The sequence below is a fragment of the Polyodon spathula genome, chromosome 17 (assembly GCF_017654505.1).
Source record: "Polyodon spathula isolate WHYD16114869_AA chromosome 17, ASM1765450v1, whole genome shotgun sequence".
Classification (NCBI taxonomy): Eukaryota; Metazoa; Chordata; class Actinopteri; order Acipenseriformes; family Polyodontidae; genus Polyodon; species Polyodon spathula.
The window spans coordinates 37037404-37055702 of record NC_054550.1 but is presented as its reverse complement, the minus strand read 5'-3'; the positions used below and the strand labels follow the sequence as shown (position 1 = coordinate 37055702).

The window sequence follows — 18299 nt, the reverse complement described above, 5'->3', positions numbered from 1 at the left end:
AACACTGAGGGTGAATTCACAGAGATCTGATAATGTGCAAGCGGGATCCAGGCTAACACTGGGGGTGAATTCACAGAGATCTGATAATGTGCAAGCGGGATCCAGGCTAACACTGAGGGTGAATTCACAGAGATCTGATAATGTGCAAGCGGGATCCAGGCTAACACAATTCACGGAGATCTGATAATGTGCAAGCGGGATCCAGGCTAACACTGGGGGTGAATTCACAGAGATCTGATAATGTGCAAGCGGGATCCAGGCTAACACTGAGGGTGAATTCACAGAGATCTGATAATGTGCAAGCGGGATCCAGGCTAACACTGGGGGTGAATTCACGGAGATCTGATAATGTGCAAGCGGGATCCAGGCTAACACTGAGGGTGAATTCACAGAGATCTGATAATGTGCAAGCGGGATCCAGGCTAACACTGAGGGTGAATTCACAGAGATCTGATAATGTGCAAGCGGGATCCAGGCTAACACTGGGGGTGAATTCACGGAGATCTGATAATGTGCAAGCGGGATCCAGGCTAACACTGGGGGTGAATTCACGGAGATCTGATAATGTGCAAGCGGGATCCAGGCTAACACGGGGGGTGAATGAGATCTGATAATGTGCAAGCGGGATCCAGGCTAACACTCATGCTGCACAGATTCTGACCGGTTTAGACAATGATCTTCTGTGAATGATCTGTGAATGATCTCCGTGAATGATCTATGTGAATGATCTCCGTGAATGATCTCCGTGAATGATCTATGTGAATGATCTCCGTGAATGATCTCCGTGAATGATCTCTGTGAATGATCTCCGTGAATGATCTCTGTGAATGCACACAGAAAGAGAAAGATTGGGTTGGTATTGGTAGATTAAATACGTCCTATTTCAAGCCTTGTTGTTAGATGCAATGTGAATTAATGTTGGTAGCTGGAGACTGGCAGTGTGCTACGACAGACATTGTCAGTTATGACTGCGTACCAGTCTGGGCAGCCATATTGAGAAGGTCAAATCGTCTTTCGCAAGTCAAAGCAAATAGTTGCTAAGTATTTCACATTTACCTGTGCTGTTAAGAAATTAAATGAATGTGCTCGTCTCTCTCCGGAATTATGGTCTGCTCTAACATTTCCTCATACGCGATGTAAGGTAAACTTATAAGACAAACAGTGGCAACAAATAATAACAAAAAATGAACAATAAAAAAATGCAATTTAGTTTTATTTACAGAAAGGAACAATTGTTTTAACACAATAATTAAAACAGATTAATTAAAAATATCTATAAACAATAGATCTGCAAGTTCTTCTCCTGAAAAGGAAGCCGATCCCCCCCCTGCACTTCACTTGTAAAGGTTTACTGGATTACACCATGGAAAAGACTGGAAAAGCTTAAAGGGCAAACAGAAATAAAAAATACAAAACTTATATTATTTTACCAAGTAACAGGACACGCTGAGGAGGGCCCGCATTGTTCTTCTCATTCTACTTTACTACATTTCATACACTGCGCACCACAGGCAGACATTTATTTGCAATATGTACATAAATAAAATATATACTCAATTTGTTTTTTTGTATGGAAAATGTATGTGTGTTTCATTCCATTCCAATCCAGTGGCTTCTTCTAACCAGGTCCCCAATTCTTTAATTGATTATCCAGGGTTAGAAACTCACACCAGCCCTCCCCAGTCCTGGGTTTCCGAACTTCCTCAATTCACAACTCAATCTTCCAGTACAAAATAATAATCATCCTCGCTTTCATCTGATAGTTTTGGGTCTTCTTTACTCAAGAGTTTTCCCACAATGGACCTCTCATTTTCATCTGGAACAGAAACATTCTGGTTCATACATTTACACACACCTCTCTGTGGCTGCTGGTCTGGAGGGCATCGTTGATCTCATAATGTCAATGAAGACTCAGCATGTGCTTCTACATTGAGATTTTATAATTCCAGTGTTAAAATAATCTGTGTGTCTACTGTATATAGCTTCCAGTTAAAAAAAAAACAAAACTAAGAAAACAAAAGAACAGATGGACTATTTTTGTGCTTCAAAAAACAATCATCTTTAAAAAAACACTGCATTTACACAATAAGCACATTTCATGCAAAGGCAGCTTCAGCATCTTAATGCGTTAGCATTACATGCAGCATCTTAATGCGTTAGCACTGTAGGTGAACCGATACAAAGGGACCTTTCGTGTGCCCCGTACCTACTCTTACACCTACCTGCAGAACTCAGCACTGTTCCCCTTCTTCTAGATGGAGTTGCAAAGCTGTTAGAACCCTACAATAAATGAAATACCAAGTCAACAATCAATCCACGAACCTAACAGAAATAAACTGGAGCATGTGCTGCTTTCTCCCACCTTCGTTATACCACTTGTGTTACCTGATGCACAACACTGACCTTGGAAAACAAACTCGCTTGATTAAGAATAATACAGAATACCTCGTCATATCTTTATGCATTTGTGTAAACATGTATTTTATTTTTGCAAGTATCATTTCTGAATGCTCAGAGCGGAGTTGTCTGTGTCTCTGCTAAACTAAAACAAGTCTTTCCGAATCACTGTCACCAAGGCAGCAGTCACAGAAGACGCACCACGGAATCTACCTGGCTTTGAACGGCAGGTCAAATAAACACACACACACACAGACCAGAGTGCTTCTAACAGGGAGACTGAATGCAGGCTGGGATGTCTGATTTCATTGCAACTCTTTCTATCATAGCTGCATGTCGTAGAATGGACTGATAATTAAATAGCTGCACCTCGGCTTCACGATTGATCACGCAAAAGTAAATAGTGTGAAGTCATCATGGGACCAGCAGTAAACTCACTCGATTAACTCCCCTGCTGAGTTCCTGTAACAGTTGCTTCTGTACTTATATGCCCGGTTATTGATTATTACCTTTGTTCTATATATTTCATTGGGAAGGCGAGGTCCAGTAATTTATATACTGGCTCAACAGCACTAACCGCAAATACATCAAAATGAAAACTACAAAATACAGCACCACAAAACTTACCGCTTGCATTCTAACATTGGCCCAGGTCTTCAATTTGCCCCTCTTCTCTTTCTTTTGCAGGTTGAAAACATACCTGTCATTATCGTTCCTATAAATAAGAGAGTGCAAAATAAAAATAATAATAAAATGAATGTTTTCGGATCAGTAAATCTGTGTTAAGGGTGTGCGGCTGTGCCAGCTTACTGACAGCTGTGCATCATTGTCTTCAATATCTCGTGGTGCTCAACAGGACAGCCGTACCTGTTGACAGAGCCCAGCATGCCAGGGCTGATGTGCAGGCACTGCGGGGTTTTCACCAAGGGAAAGCAGGTGGAGGAAGGGGTTTGAGGGTTGATCTCCGTCAGCTGAAAGACATCATCTTCCTGCCCCCCACAGAGGGAGGGTAACTGCAATTCAAAAGGGATTTTCAAGGGAACAGGTTTGTAAGACACCCAAAATACTGTGCAGGGTTTATTTCCAACAAGGTTCTACAAGTGTAGCTTTCCGAGCAGCGCACATGAAAGGCAGTGCTCAGATTCCCATACACTGTAGCAAACATTGCATTTATCTGCAAATGCCTCTCCCTCTAAAGCTCAGACTGTGACTGATCCACAAGTATAACAGACAACAGGTCTTTTATTTTTACTTCTAACCAATTCAAGTGAAGCTCAGTAACAAACGCACTGTATCCCTGGCCAGGGCTGTTAATACAAAACAAGAGCTTTTAGCATCATGAGAAAGCAGATCACCGTATGTACTAATGCAAGTGGGGCATGTGTACGATGTACAGACAGACAGACAGACAGCTCTTTCAATCCCCAGCACCACCATTCACTTCTAACCAAGTTCACACTTGGATATGCAATTCTCTACATACATGAACAAATAAAAATGTGGAACAGGAACAGACAAGCCAGTCCTTCAGAACAGTGGGGGCTGAGGAAAGAAAAAAAAAAAATAGCAAGCAAGCTTTTGTGGATTACAGAACTACAAACAGAAGCTCACTTGATCGACCGCTCCAGCTTAAATACGACTATCATTTCCACGCAGGGGACCCCAGCTCCACAGTCACCCACCTTTACTCTCTTGCTCTGTAAAGGAGAGGCGCTGAAAACGTCATCGTGGTCGTCTTTCGGCAGCTGGTCGAGGAAGAGCCGCAGCTGTTTCTTGCGTTTCAATGTTCCAGCACGTGCAGTTATCTTGACAGGATCCTTCCCTGGATGACAATTAAGAGCAACAGGAAGGTGAACGCTAAGTGCAACGCACAGCCAGAGTTAACCTGAAAATGCATTTACAGGCAACTGTACTTCATGCGTACAAATCTCTTTCACACCCAGGAGAGCCCTAAAAACCAAGGTTCTGCTCCTGTTCCCATCTAGTTTCAACTAATGCATAATAAATTCATGCTGTTAAGTAACAAAGCTGATGTGTTGCAGTTGAAGTAAATGATGTGAACATGCTGAAAACCCTTGAGTCATAACAGAAATAAAAAATAACCGATAACTGCATATCACCACACCCATTGTATCGTCACACTCGGCACACTGCTACCCAGCAGGTGTGAACCGCAGCAGTTCTAGACACAGAAGCAGCTCCTGGGTTTACCTGGCTCTTCCTTCTTGCTGCCGGTGTCCTTCTTTTTGCTGTTAGCTTTCTTCTTGTTCAAGTGATGTCCCTCTGTGTATTTCCTTTGGCATTCCTCGGCCGATCGCGTCCCGACGGCCATGGAAACACCCAGCCAGAGTCCGCTCCGATGCTTCGGAAGAGCTGCAACAGAGCTGCAGGTACAGGAGGGGAGCGGGGCTTATACTTCACAGTGAAACCTGATTGACTTCCAAGATAACCGATTTCTTACAAATTCACCTAACTGTAGAGGAAAGGGGCAATTTTTTAATGTTATTAAAAAAAGAAAAGGTTGTTTTTTTTTTTTTTTTTTTTTTTTTTTTTTAACTTTTTAAAATATGTAGAATACATTATTTATATATAAAAAATCTGTTTTTCTCTATTATTATTTTTTGGATTGAGGAGTCCAGACTGGACTTAAAAGAGGTATTTAGCTGGATTCACAGACCCTGGGCAATTCCCTTTCAATTACATGTCTGTCTCAGAGCTTGGTTTCAACAAACAAACACACAATACAATACAATACAATGCAACACAACACAAGACAACACAATCTACTAGAACTCACTTGTACAGCTTTTCAAGTTCTTTCTTGGTCCAGGCATCCTCGCTGAATTGGTCTTCATCATCTCCCCCCCCTCTCTTATCTCTAGCCTCAACAGGCTGGGAGCTCTTCCCTTCTGTGGCTCCATGCTGTCCCTTTCTCAGCCCTGCAGGGGACGCTGCTTTACTGTCCCTGTTTTTGTTGCTTTTTTCAGAGCTCTGTTCACGGGACTTGGGTTTCCCGTCACTCTGTTTCTTACTCTTCAGCTCTGCATCTTTTACACTTTTACTGCTATGTGGAGCAGACTTGGAGCCTGCAGCATCGTCATCGCCTTCGCTAGATTCACTAACCTCGGATCCCTGCGGGACATTCAGAGTCCTTTTGGTACTCTGTGGATCCCTGCTCTTAAGTGAGGCTGACGTGGCGTGAACAGCACAGTCTGGGCTAGAGTTCACGGATTCAGACTCTGGCAGGACCTTTGAATTATTTTTTGTCCTAACAAGCCGAACAGGATGACCACTGTCCTTTGGGCCCCTACGGTTGCGAGAGGAAGACTTGGTCTGCAAGGAGGGCTCTGTTTCCGAGTCACTCATTTCGGTCTCCAGATCTTGTGAACTCTTTGCATTTCTCTTTGATTTCTTCCTGCTAAGTGGAGCAACACGGCGTTGGACAAAACCATTCATTTCAGACTCCGACTCAGTTTCCTGCACAACTTTAGAAATCTGCTTTGCTTTCTTTAGCTGCATTAAAGAATTACCACTATTGGAAGCTCTGCTGTTTCGAGATGCAGACCTAAGCTGCAAGGCACGCTCTGTGCCAGAGTCACTCACTTCACTCTGCGAGTCCTGAAGAACCTTTGACCTCTGTTTTTTTCTAATTAGCTGTGTCGGATTGTTCTTTAAAGCTCTGCTGTTTCGTTCCGTCCCAGATGCACTCATTTCCGTCTCTGATTCCTGCAAGGTCTTCCTCGAGTTTCTCTTGAGGTGCAGTGGACACTCAGTATCCTTTGATTTCTTCCTGCTATGTGGAGCTGACGTGGAGCTCACAAAGCAGTCTGTGGGTATTTCAGCCTCACAATCCTGCACGACATTCTGAGACTTTTTGGGAATATTTATTTGAGAACCAAGGTCCTTTGAACCCCTGCTGCTCTGTTGAGCTGGCTTGGTGCTCAGTGAACAGTGTGGCTCAGAGTTTTGCTTTTCAGTCTTAAATTCCTTAGCGATCATTTCCTGCCTGTTCTTTGATGTTGAGCGCAAGGTACGCTCTGTGCCACAGTCGCTCATTTCGCTCTGCGATCTCAGCGGCACTTCACAGCTCACTCTGGCCTTTTTTATTTGTTTCTTAGAATCTGTATCCTTCAACTTGCCGGTGGTAGGTGTAGGAGACTTAAAAAGAGAGGCAGAGCCCGTAGCTGTGCGGCTGTGGCTGGCAGTGGTGTCTTTCTGAAGCGGCTTGCCCCTCTCCGCTGCCCCTCTCCCACCTGCCCTGAGTCGGTGCTTGGTCTTCCTCTGAATGATCTGCTCATCATCGTCACTGGACGGTCCTGGCTCCACAGCTGTAAAAGACACATCGGTATGGCTGTCTGACTGCTTATCGACCTGACGCCCGGACAAGGTTTTAACTGCGGCTGCACTGTCAGGCTCGCTGGTGTTCGCGTATCTAAGGTTGTGGTTTAAGCATCTGTCTTTTAACTGGGAGACTGTTCTGATGGGTGTCAATATCACTGAGTAAGGCTTGAAAGAAGTGGCATAGCCAAGCTTGCCTTCATTCTCTTCATCATTCTCACAGCTCTCGTCCGTCTCGGGCACAGCTGTGCATTTATTTTTAGGCGGGTCCTTTCTCTCATTACTGGCCACCTCTTTGGAGATTGCAAAAACCCAAAAAAAAGAAAGTAACTTACAATAAAGTTTGGACTAATCTGCTTTTATATTTAACCATTTCAAAATAAAGCTATAAAGTCAAATAAAATGTTTTTTAAGAATCACCTTGTTTCAACAACATGTTTCTACTTTTTTCACCCTCATTTCCCCTGATGAAGTCTTTCCTTTATGGGTGTGGAGTTCATAACTTACCAGCGTCTGTCTTTGTCTTGTGTTTAGTGCTGCATTTCCTTTTATCACCTCTTTTGGCCTAGGGAAAGCAAAACAAAATCACTTCTCTTTAGGGGTGTTCAAATTTCAAACATTTGCCAAAATGTTCAAATGTCTAATTCTCTTGGACCTTTAACCACTGTCAAAAATATGCACTTAAAATATTCCTGTTAGCCTTGGTGTTTATACAGTGGTATTTTTAGGTTAAATGTTTGTCTTTTGTAGATACACATAAATTGCAGCTGTACACACTTCTATGTTGCAGTAACTCATAGAAATGTGACAGCACTGTAGGGTCCTTGAGTGGCTCATCTGAAAAGAAACAAGCACATGGTGAGCAGGGTGTGAATCTTCACAGGGTCCAACATCCACCCTCAGCTGGTTCCTTTTTAAAATGAAGGCGGCTTGCACTTGCCAACAGAAATAATACAAACGTTTAAATACAAACTTACAATATAACGCATACTCTCATCCAAGTAATTGGTGCGGCCTTCATCTACTGTCACATTCAGGTCCGGATCGATTATGTATCTTTGTCCTCTCCAGTATTCCATTGGTGGCAAGACGTGCCTCCCGCTGCGGGTAACTTGAAAGCTATTCGGTAGCTCTGTCCTTTTTGGGGTCTGTTGCACTGCTAGAATAAGTGAATGCAAGTTTAGAAACAGCTATCCAAGGCTAACCCATTACACTAACCAGGTGAGTGTAGCGGTCTCTCCAGGGTTGAAAGGAAAACAATAAGAATAACACAACTTACATTTGTGTGAAGACCTTGCTGGATATGTGACTTTAGTTTGCTTTTTGTTCTTCACTGGTTCAACCTCAGATGCAGGCACAATGCGTGTTGGTTTATGATCCTGTTCAGTCGTTTTTTCTGGCTGTGCTCTATGTCTGTGAAACAGAAGCCATAATTAAAACATGAAAGGGTTCAGGTTCCTTAAAAGCACAGGCAAGGGCATTACCCCACATTGAGGAAGTATAGCGTGCAGAAGGGTCAGCTGTGTGAAAAATTTAGACTTAAATCCATATTTATTTTACATTTACATCACTGTCCTAATCACATAGACAACCAAGACCTACAAGCTGAATACACCCCCTACAAATAATACCAATAATAATAATAATAATAATAATAATAATAGAGATTCTGGACCACATTCTGCAAATGTAACTGTTTGGTCAAGGAAACACAGACTCTGGTAATCTACGTTCCCTTTTATCCTGTAAGATTTTGTCATGTTTCATTCTCCGTTCGTCACCAGATGGCGATGTAAAAGCAGGCACAGCACACCATCGTCACCCTCGTAGGTAAATGTAGACTTTAACCTGGAAGAGCTACATTGACGTTTGGGAACATACCCTTTAAGCTCTTCCAAGTAGTTCTGAAGATAATCCTTCCACTTTTCTGGAAAGCCAAACTGAAACTTTTTCAAGAACGATCTTGCAAACACTGCAAAATAAAAAAAATAAAAAAACATGAAAAACTTTTTTTTTTTTTTTTTTATTCTGGACATACTTTTTGAAATGGTACTGTAGAACAGAAAATCTATCAAACTGAGGTCCTTAACTGCGCTTTCTCACCTTTACTAGTGGCGTTCATATTCATCTTCCCATGCAAGACGTAGATGCTGCCGGTAATGGTCTTCAGTGTGTTGCATTTTAACCGTTCTGCAATCACATTGCTGTGCCAGTACTGTCCATTTAAATCCCTGTTAAATGCAGAAAGAACACAAGCTTCAATTACAATGCCAAGCAATGCAACGGGCAAGTACAACAGTTAACCCTTTCTATGCCTAGTTAAATGATATACATTTACAACATGAGTATTGCTGCTGTTGGGTCTACAGGTCAACACACTGTTCTCTTATTCCTTGAGATCTCCCTGTCTTGACGCTTTAGACTGTATTATATGCATCACAAATATCAACAATAAACCGTAGCACATTAAAAGAGGCAACATTCATTTCTGAGACCCTGGAAAGCTGGGAGCTATGTTTGGGCTCCACTTTCTAGTGAGAAACATTTGCACTGTTTTCAAAGCGTTTGTGTACTGAAGCCTGTGCAACTGCAGTTATTACAGAGCAAGAGAACGGAGGCGCCTGGAATTGAGCAAGATACTTACTGTCTCCTTCCCTCAACACACACGTCTGTTTTGTGAAGTTTCTTGATAAACCACTGATGGAGGTGTATCTGCCCTGCCTGCAAATATAGACAGGAAAAATGTACTAAAATTTGCACAAAACAAAACAAACAAATTGAAATGGAGTGTTACACAGACTTGGTACTGCTACTACCACCTCAACCAACGTCGGGGTCAATTCCTGTTTTTCAATTCCAATTTCACTTCCTTTTTTAAAATCAATTCCCAATTTTAAAATTGATTTAACCCTATATGATTTTGATGTGATGTGCTGATTAAGCTGAATAAAGCAGACAAATATTTGGTCAAGTTCCTTCATCAGTGTAATGGCACTAGCACAAACACCTGTCTGCTTGCTGCAGTGCTGTGATGCACATTTAAACTAGCGCCGGGGGACAGTGCTTCACTGACCGATGTATCCGAGTCCTTCGGCTGGCTGCCAGTCTTCTCTCTCTCCGGCTCGTTCCTTGGCTGTGATATGGTAATCTGCTTTCTCGGAATGGAAATTCTTGGGGACTTCAGTAAGATATCACGCCATTCCTGATTTGGGGGAAGATTAGGGTAGGGCAATCTGTTAAGGTCCAAAGCGGCTGAATCTGGTTTACTTTTACCAAGCCCCAAACCAACAAGGGGAGTAAGACTGGTGTCTGTTGCATCGCTCTCAGTGGTTTCTGCCAGGCTCTGAACTGTATCCTGGGAGATTTCATCATCCCCCTCGTCTCCACTCATTGGCACTGGTGCAGTCCCTGGGCCCTGAAGCACATATCCTGGTCAACAGTGAAACAAAACTTTTATTCAAACGAAACAGAACCGGTTTTGATATTCTTAGTAGCCTGTATACAAAGTAAGCATAACACAAGCTTGGTAAATTCTGAACAGAGAAGATGATGCATCTCAGATGGGTTTCTACCACCACCAGGGCCCAACTTAATTGGCACCATCTGGCAAAATAAAACTGGTAATGTTACAAAACTAAACAACAACTCTGACGGATCATTTTTATAAGTCTGAATTATAGTTTCATGTTTCAACTATGATGATGTTTTCTCCCAGGAGTATATAGCTTAAGTAAGTATAGAAGCTGTTATGTAATAAATGAGAAACAGACCTTCTGGCCTAATATCCACTGTGCTGCTAACTGGATCGCTGGCTTGTTGTAGCTGCTGCTGCTGCTGTCGTTTTATTTCAGCCTTTTGTTTCAAGCGTGCAAAAATCTTTGCTGGAGATTCCCTCGGCTGGCCTGCTGTGACGGTGCTAGGATATGCTGGTTTCTTAGCTGGCACTGCTGGTACTGTAAGAATGAAAAGAAACCAATTAAGGGTAGGAACTCTAAAACCTTCAGTAGTGACAATAAAAGAAAGACAACGAGCACCTGAGTTATTAAAAACTGATACAAATGCTCACATAGTAGCAAGAGAGAAAGTCACTTGGAGAAGAGACACAGTGGTGAAGCATCCCCACCTCAATGTTTGACTCGTACAGCCTGCTGCCCCTGGGGACCCCCTTGAAAAGAGATGGCCTGTCTCAAGGCGGTTCTACCCTAGTGTGTGAATTTACAAAATGACCGCACAAAACTTACCTGCAAAAATGCCATCGTCTCTACATGCCCCTGTGCCGTTCCTGTTGGAGTTGGGTAAGGAGCGCAAGACAGAAGTCTGCAGCATGTCCTTCGGGTAACTCCTGATGTCCACAGTCGTGGCAGGTGGCTGACCTGGTCGGCCCACCTTCCCTGGTGTGTGATAGACACCTGGTTTCCCAGGAGACTCCTGGGGGCCTCCCTGCTTCCGTGGGGTCCACTGGGGGCCCTGCTGTTCGGCTTTGCCTGGCGTTGAATGGACGCCTTTAGCCCGCTCTTCCATTTGCCTCTTTAGCCTCTCAAACACTTTGGCAGGAGAGTCGTGAGGTCTGGAGGAGCCCACCACGCTTAAGACTTTGTTTTTTTGTCCTATAATGTTCGGGTGGTTTGTGCCGTAGTTATTCCCATGCAACAGTGTCAAGTTGTCCTCGACTCCAATGCTGCTCAGCTCGGGAGATGATATGCCACAGTCCTTGGAGCTGAGAGAGCCATCCAGCACAGTGGAATGCAACTTGTGTTTTACGCCGCCATTCGGAGGTGCTTTCCGAAAAGCCCAATTTGGCTTCCAAAATTTCCCAGGACTTGCTTTTTCTTCTTCTCTTACTACCATCCTCAACAGTTCTTTGACAGGGGTCCCAGCACCTGGAGGGATTTTACTTAATGGGATGGATTTATAGGGCAGTGCTGCTGCCCTTTGATTGATCTTTGAAGGCGTGATCAACATGTTGGAATTTATAAATGAGTTGCTGGTTGATATATGATTACATTTGTATTTCTGATCAAGCATCCGTCATTAAAAACAAAAACATTTCTTCATACTCTGTGGCTGAAAAAGAAGTAAAGAAGATATTACGTTTTTGTTTTTTTTCAAAATTTACACAATTAATTGGGCTTAAAGATACACGTGCATTGCATCCAGTCCTGGGTTTGAGAACTTCCCTTGTTCAGATGTATTATTGAAATGACCATGTGCCAAGAGTTTGAACAATCAGGCCCATGGTAAATTTGCTCTGAATTGATGACACTTCCCATCACTGCATGAATGTTTCACACCAGAGCCTATTGTTTGCTAGTGGTTCATACAGCTGTAAGAGAGGAACAATTTATATAACATCAAACTCCGGGGCCCTGATCATTTAAATGTTTATGTTTATATATATATATATATATATATATATATATATATATATATATATATATATAATTGAAGGGTTCTGATGAAAGACACAATGACTGGGCACAGGGCTATTGTAAGTTTCAGCCTTCATTGTAGTTGGACAATTACAACTTTCTTTTCATTTAAAAAAAAATAAGCAATGATCAATTTTAAATCTAAAATAGTGTGCCAAACTGAGATGCAGAAAGTATGGACACAAATCAAATGAAAGCATTTCTTCCTTTGAACAGTTTATTACAGTCAGCCACATAGACATTACAGGTTGTCATCACACTTGACAGGTATCATTCAAGTACACACGGGCAGAACTGTCAGCAAAGATTAGCGAATAATATTTGTATTTAGTAATATTATATATTATCCGAGCTACAGTATTTTTAATAAACATTCCCAAAACGAAGTGGCTCGCTGTCAGCGAGAATTTCACAGTAGAACAGAGGACTCTGAACCGCACTCTGAACCGGTAGTGCAACTATTATATATATATATATATATATATATATATATATATATATATAAAAACCTACGTTTTTTCTAAAACAGGATTATTTAGTTATTTGTTTTATTTTTTGTGGGAGAGCTACTACGACTAGCAGGGAAGTTCAACCACCGTACCCATGAACAAGCTCGGCTCTCAAGAACGAAAGAGCCCACCTACGATCACAGTCAAGTGTGCTACCGGGAAACCATGTGCGCTCAGCGTTGGGTTCTTATTGGTAAATGTAAAACATATCTATCTATCTATCTATCTATCTATCTAAACACACACACACACACACACTGTCTGAGTTAACTAGCTCTCGATTGATATTTACAGCAGGAGAGTCGGATAGCTGTGTTGGTATGTAGAGTAATTATTATGTTACGCAGCACACGCTGATTTTTGCATTATTCCATGTCTGGTATTTATAGTTTCGACATGCATATTTTCTAATCACTTGTTAATAACAGCAGGGTTAAATACGAGTAATACTGTACAGTTTCTCACCAGTACTCACCATTACATTGGCGCCGCAAAACACATTGGTTTGAATTTCGCAGGATAGCGAACTGATTGGACGGGGAGGAAAGTGCATCACTTCCGATTGGCTGGGCGCGGGTTGATGGCGTCACCCACAGCGACAGATGAAGACGCGTGTGTGAACAGAGGAGAGCGCGAGGCAGTTCCGCGGTAAACCCAGGCGCGCGCTGAGCCGTGGCGAGTAAAGCTGACCAGGCTGACTGATTTGGGAATGGATACATTATTTATCATTTGCAACTGTATCTTTATTATACAGCAGGGTAGTAGTCGTTTGAAGGAATACTCGCATTAAACTCTGCGCCTCCTTCCCCAGTTAAAAGGGTTAAATGGTGTCCCTACTCGTTTTCTTCAGAATACATATGTGTGTGTTTACACGTGAAGGTGTTCTTGACGTAGAATACAAAAATAAAAAAAACTGAAGTAAAATATCCTCCAAATGTCCAGTTATTGTCATGAATGCCTCACAAATAGTATCATATAGCTATAGAGTTTAACTGTGCTAGGGATGGTCAGTTCTGTTTCATAAACATTGAAGCTTCATTATTAACACATTAAACTTTAACATATACAACAAAAAAACAAAGACTCAGTTAAATTGCAGTTACTCTTATCAGGCACTGCAAGGATAAAGGCTTAAGAAAAATTGGAAACGTCTGGCACTTGGAAATGTTTAAAGTAGTACCATCCCTAACTGAAATCTGTGAAAGGTGCGGTCCAGTTTCCTATGAAAGAGACAGTGACTGCTCCCTGCATGTGTACCCAGGATGATACGCTGCTAATGAGAGCATGCTTTGTTGCAGGACTGTGGCTGGCCATGGCCGTGCGCAGCTGGAGTGGTCCCCCGTTGCCTCCGGAGATGTACCTGCAGATATTCCGGTGCCTCACACCTGAAGAGAAGGGGAGCGTGCGCGCCACGTGCCGGCTCTTCAAGCAGCTGATAGACCAGCCTGCCTGCTGGCGGGACACCACGGTTATTCTGAAAGGAATCGCCGCATACAGCCCAGGGTTTTGGGAGATGCTGAAGAAGAGAAGGACGTGCTCCGTTGTGGTCCGCAAGGCGAAAGCGAATCACTTGAGGAAGCTGCTTGGGTCGCTGCCCAGTCTCAGAGCCCTAGCTATAGATCCCATCTCCGACGTGGGAGTTCTTGACTTGTTGACAGAGTTCAGGAATGTGGAGAAGCTGGTTTTGAAAGTGGATTTGAATGCTCCTTCCAAGCTGTTAGTAGTCCACGACCTGAAGCATCTCACTCACCTCACTGTGTGTGACCTGAAGAGACATTGCAGAGAATACCAGCTGCTGCTTGGGGTGTCTGCGCTCAAGAGCCTGCGCTCACTGAGCCTTCACTGTGACTGGGGGGACCCTGCTATCAAACTGTTCCGCTTTGCTTTATTCCACTTGCCCAGTCTCAAGGAGCTCTCTGTCAAAGGGAACCCCTTTTACATGAAGCTGACCCCAGATAGCTTTTCTCCACTGACCGGGGATCAATGTGACCGATTTGGTGAGATGGCTTTTCAAACCAAGATAACGCACTACCGACTGTGTGCTTTTCATTGTCATTGCAATGTATGTCAAATAACCTTATCCAGAGCAACATAAAAATCCAAAAGACTGATCTCCCTTAAACTGTGATGTCAGTTCAAGCCAGTTTCAGCCACAGATGATCAGGATTGGTAGAGGGGTTTGGGTGCCTTGGTGTTCAAGTATTTTCACACCTGAGACTGCTTGTTTTAGTGCTGTTTATTACACAGGAAACCAGACTCAAAATTCACTCTGGTGCACAGTAAAAAACACATTTTTTTTTAAAGCGATTTGTGATGGTGTTCCTCTATGAAAGGCACTATATAAAATAAAGATTGGTTACTTTGTCGTTGTGTTTTTCCTACTTCTAAAATGTCGTGTTCGTTTGTCCTCAGGCCTTCCACACCCCTGCGTGTCACAGCTTCAGTTGGAAAAGCTGGAACTTCTCGACTGTGAGGATGTGGTCCTGTGTGAAGAGTCCTTGAATCAGCTGTCATCCCTGCGCTGCCTCTTCGTTCACTTCACCTGTGGCGAGAGAGCGAGGCACTTCTCGATTGGTCTGGATTCTGTGTTCAGAAAGCTAACACACCTGACAGAGCTGCGGCAGAAAAGTAAGTATCATGTGAAAACCTGCCCCCCGAACTGACAAAGCTGAGTGCCAGTAATTCAGGTATTCATAAGGCACAGCATGAGCAGTGTCTTTCTTTTTTTTTTTTTTTAAATAACGGAGGTTACTGAAGGAGATCATCTCTGGGGACGCGTACAGCAAGAAGTTATTAATACAGATGGACCCTGATCACAAACCTCTCTAGTGTTTGTCTTTAGTTAACAGTGCATTTCAAAATGAGAGCAAAGACTCTCTCAACTTGATTTCAGTTCATTAAAAGGTCTTCGTGAACAGTGCCTGCTGCAACCTTTTCTTGTCTTTCCTGTTTTAGGATGGAAATGTCATATGATTACCAATACATTTTACTCTCATATCATTACCAATACATTTTCTTTGATACAAGAGTAAAATGTATTGGTCATGTTAAACCAGTTTGCTGCAGGTGGCTTTGGCATAAGTAGAGTTGCTAAGGTATAAGGCATGTGAAAAATGGTAAACCATTAACTGCGGTAAAAGAGACTGGTTAGTGGTCGTTTATACTTGAACGAAGTAACAGCCAAAGGGCTAAATTCTCTTGCTAATTAGCGAGATAATAAAACAGACTAGTTACATATGCCCTTAGCCCACTATAATAAGGCATGGCAGCATACAAAGACAGAAAAGCGTTTTTAATTCCTCCATTGATGTGTCTCTGTCAGTGCTAGGGGTGTGCATTGTATCAAAACAGTAACGTTCAGTGTAGAATGGAATAGTTGATATTTGGATCGTAAATGGAAGCTGTTAATATTTGAAACATGGCCTCATCTCGGCGTAACAAAGCCATTGATTCAGTGTTTCCCTTCATTCCTAACCCTTTCCCTGTGCTTTCCAGGGGGTAGGCTCATCTGCAATTCCCTGCCAGCCCGCCTGGAAAGCCTGAGTTTGAACAGCGTGTTCATTAATCCTGCGGGTTTGAAGAGATTGGCATCGGCAGAACTCAAACACCTCCGGCTTGACCACTGCACGTACTGTGTCGAGGGCCTCGAGGACTTCCCACAGCTGTTCCCACACCTGAAGACTCTTAGTATCCGGTATGACCTGTTGTTGCTTGATGTGGTGCAACCTCCCCCCCCCCCCAGGATTCCTAGTGTTCAGCGTGTGTCTTTTAAATGAACAAACAGCATGCTGCTTTAATCTCAAAGATGAAAACTATCGAGATAAACGTTTCCCATAGTAAAAGCATAGCAAAGTGTAATACAGCATATTGAAATCATAGTAAAGCCTGTAAACAAACAACAACAAAAAAACACCCATGGAAAACTGTGATAAACTCTGGTAAATGCATAGGAATAACATGAGGGAAAACTGCAAAATGACTGGACATTTACCATAATTCTCTTTTATAAGGGTAGGCAGTTGTGCAGCAACACTTAGAGGTACTGAATATTCTACAGCACCCTCTGGTGGTAGCTGTAGAATTTGTTGCCCAACAATGTGTTTCTCTACCTGCTGAGTTTCATTACAGTGAACACAAACTTAATTTTGTAACCTCCCTGTGTGTTTCACAGGGGCTTTCTGTCTGCAGTATCTGTAATGCATTCTGCAAGCAAAGCAAAGAAAGGCTGTCATTATCCTTAACACTGATGCAATGCTTTAGGCAGCCCCAGCAAACGTCCTTATCGACAAATGCTTACTGGACAGTATAGTGGCTTCTGAAAAGTGACCTCTCGTTTCAGACACTTCCATATGAAGAGAGATGAATTCGTGCATTTGGCTAAGCTCAGGTATCTGGAGAAGCTGGATATTGTCGATGTTGGCAGCGTCCCCTCCATCACTAGACAGCAGCTGGAGGAGTTGATCCGTGGCTTTCGGATCACGATGGACAACAGGGTCCAGATAGTGCAGCAGCCAGAGCTACCGGAGAGAGTCGCCTGTGACTGCAGCACACACTAGGGGACCTGCTTCTTGACATCTCACCTGGCCATGGATGTGTGTGTAATACCTGCAGCAAAGGGGATGATAAACCCACTGAGATGAGCCACAGCTGGATCTTAATGGGATCGTTCTGCAGCACGATCCCCTGGATTGTATCCACCTCCTATCCCTGATTATCCTGGGACCCTCCCTAAAAACAGCTGGTTGACAAAATCCAGGGGATACCCCGATACTGTAAACTGCTCTTATACAATCCAGGATGGGGTCGTCCTGGTGGGGTACAGGTTCATCACGTTGACCCCAGAGTTGTTATGGCATAACTCTTAACTAAGGTTGCTGGGGCTTATCGAGTGAAAAAGGGATCAAACCATGCTGCAGTGATGTGAAATCTGATTAGTAATGACCGCGACTTTCCAGTGTGTTGCAGGGTTCAGTGCAAGGTTGAGTGTAGGGTTCAGCGTACTTCACTGTATCAATACGCAGAGCGGTTCAGGGAGTTTGTTGGGATTTTCCAAAGGTAGCTGAGGCTGAAGGGGGAGCATCCTGATTGGTTTATGAAAGTTCTGAGGTTTCTAATCGCAAGCGGTGCCTCTCTTACACTGGTAGTTTATCATCAGACCAATGGCAAGGTTTTTGTGGTTGTAGAAGCCTCTTGCTTGTCCGATGTTGATGTACTTCACCAGTGTTACAAGCCTGCATTGTTACTGAGAGACCCAGCAGCAGGGTGTTAATATCTTTAATCTTTGTTACTGCACAGGAAGCTGCAGAAATATTCTGCCAGATTAAGAATACTGCTGTATGCAATTCCTGTTTGTACTGTAAATGTATACATTGATGTAAACATTTCCATTCATAAATATTTAAACATGTTCTCTACGCTTTTAATTAAAATCAGTTTCTGTTCTACAGTATATATACTTAAGAGAGCCATGCATATTTAAACACCTTTTTTTTTTTTTTTTTTTTTGCTGTGTATTATGCGTGTGAGTTTTCTTGAAACCATCTGATTAGACTGCAGGCCTTGATGATTAGCACAGCTTTTTAAAGTTTGAACAGTAGTTTCTTCTGGACTGATCTGTCGAAATGCA

General features: G+C 42.9%; 2 protein-coding genes across 5 annotated transcripts; one reads left to right on the top strand and one right to left on the bottom strand.

The window, feature by feature from the left end:
- Positions 1-1256: 1256 nt before the first annotated feature.
- Positions 1257-11794, bottom strand: mis18bp1 (MIS18 binding protein 1). Of its 3 annotated transcripts, none has more exons than XM_041275244.1 (16): positions 10977-11794; positions 10506-10688; positions 9809-10164; positions 9380-9456; positions 8839-8966; positions 8617-8707; positions 8015-8148; positions 7713-7894; positions 7243-7300; positions 5195-7028; positions 4609-4781; positions 4080-4219; positions 3265-3410; positions 3025-3112; positions 2223-2280; positions 1257-1816 (listed from the first exon to the last, which is right to left on the bottom strand). In XM_041275244.1, the coding sequence occupies exons 1-16, from the start codon at positions 11758-11760 to the stop codon at positions 1716-1718; spliced, it is 4533 nt and encodes a 1510-aa protein (XP_041131178.1). In that variant the 5' UTR covers positions 11761-11794; the 3' UTR covers positions 1257-1715. The 3 variants fall into 3 exon arrangements, with proteins under 3 accessions (XP_041131178.1, XP_041131179.1, XP_041131180.1); XM_041275245.1 differs by having other exon boundaries at positions 7713-7891; XM_041275246.1 differs by having other exon boundaries at positions 1258-1816; positions 5195-6725.
- A 1468-nt stretch (positions 11795-13262) lies between these two features.
- Positions 13263-18080, top strand: im:7136021. Of its 2 annotated transcripts, XM_041276621.1 has the most exons (5): positions 13263-13321; positions 13972-14670; positions 15086-15301; positions 16169-16367; positions 17013-18080. In XM_041276621.1, exons 2-5 carry the CDS (start codon positions 13986-13988, stop codon positions 17227-17229), a joined length of 1317 nt encoding a protein of 438 aa, XP_041132555.1. In that variant the 5' UTR covers positions 13263-13321; positions 13972-13985; the 3' UTR covers positions 17230-18080. The 2 variants fall into 2 exon arrangements, with proteins under 2 accessions (XP_041132555.1, XP_041132554.1); XM_041276620.1 differs by lacking the exon at positions 13263-13321 and having other exon boundaries at positions 13885-14670.
- Positions 18081-18299: the final 219 nt, after the last annotated feature.

What these genes read in the sequence shown, in the direction of transcription:
- mis18bp1 (XM_041275244.1), bottom strand. Translation starts at nt 11,760, where the DNA reads ATGCTTGATCAGAAATACAAATGTAATCATATATCAACCAGCAACTCA. An exon ending in AGACGATGGCATTTTTGCAG is followed by an intron (nt 10,689 to 10,976) that starts GTAAGTTTTGTG and finishes TCATTCTTACAG; the next exon opens with TACCAGCAGTGCCAGCTAAG. An exon ending in TGTGTTGAGGGAAGGAGACA is followed by an intron (nt 8,967 to 9,379) that starts GTAAGTATCTTG and finishes TGCATTTAACAG; the next exon opens with GGATTTAAATGGACAGTACT.
- im:7136021 (XM_041276620.1), top strand. Translation starts at nt 13,896, where the DNA reads ATGAAAGAGACAGTGACTGCTCCCTGCATGTGTACCCAGGATGATACG. An exon ending in GGATCAATGTGACCGATTTG is followed by an intron (nt 14,671 to 15,085) that starts GTGAGATGGCTT and finishes GTTTGTCCTCAG; the next exon opens with GCCTTCCACACCCCTGCGTG. An exon ending in CTGAAGACTCTTAGTATCCG is followed by an intron (nt 16,368 to 17,012) that starts GTATGACCTGTT and finishes CTCTCGTTTCAG; the next exon opens with ACACTTCCATATGAAGAGAG.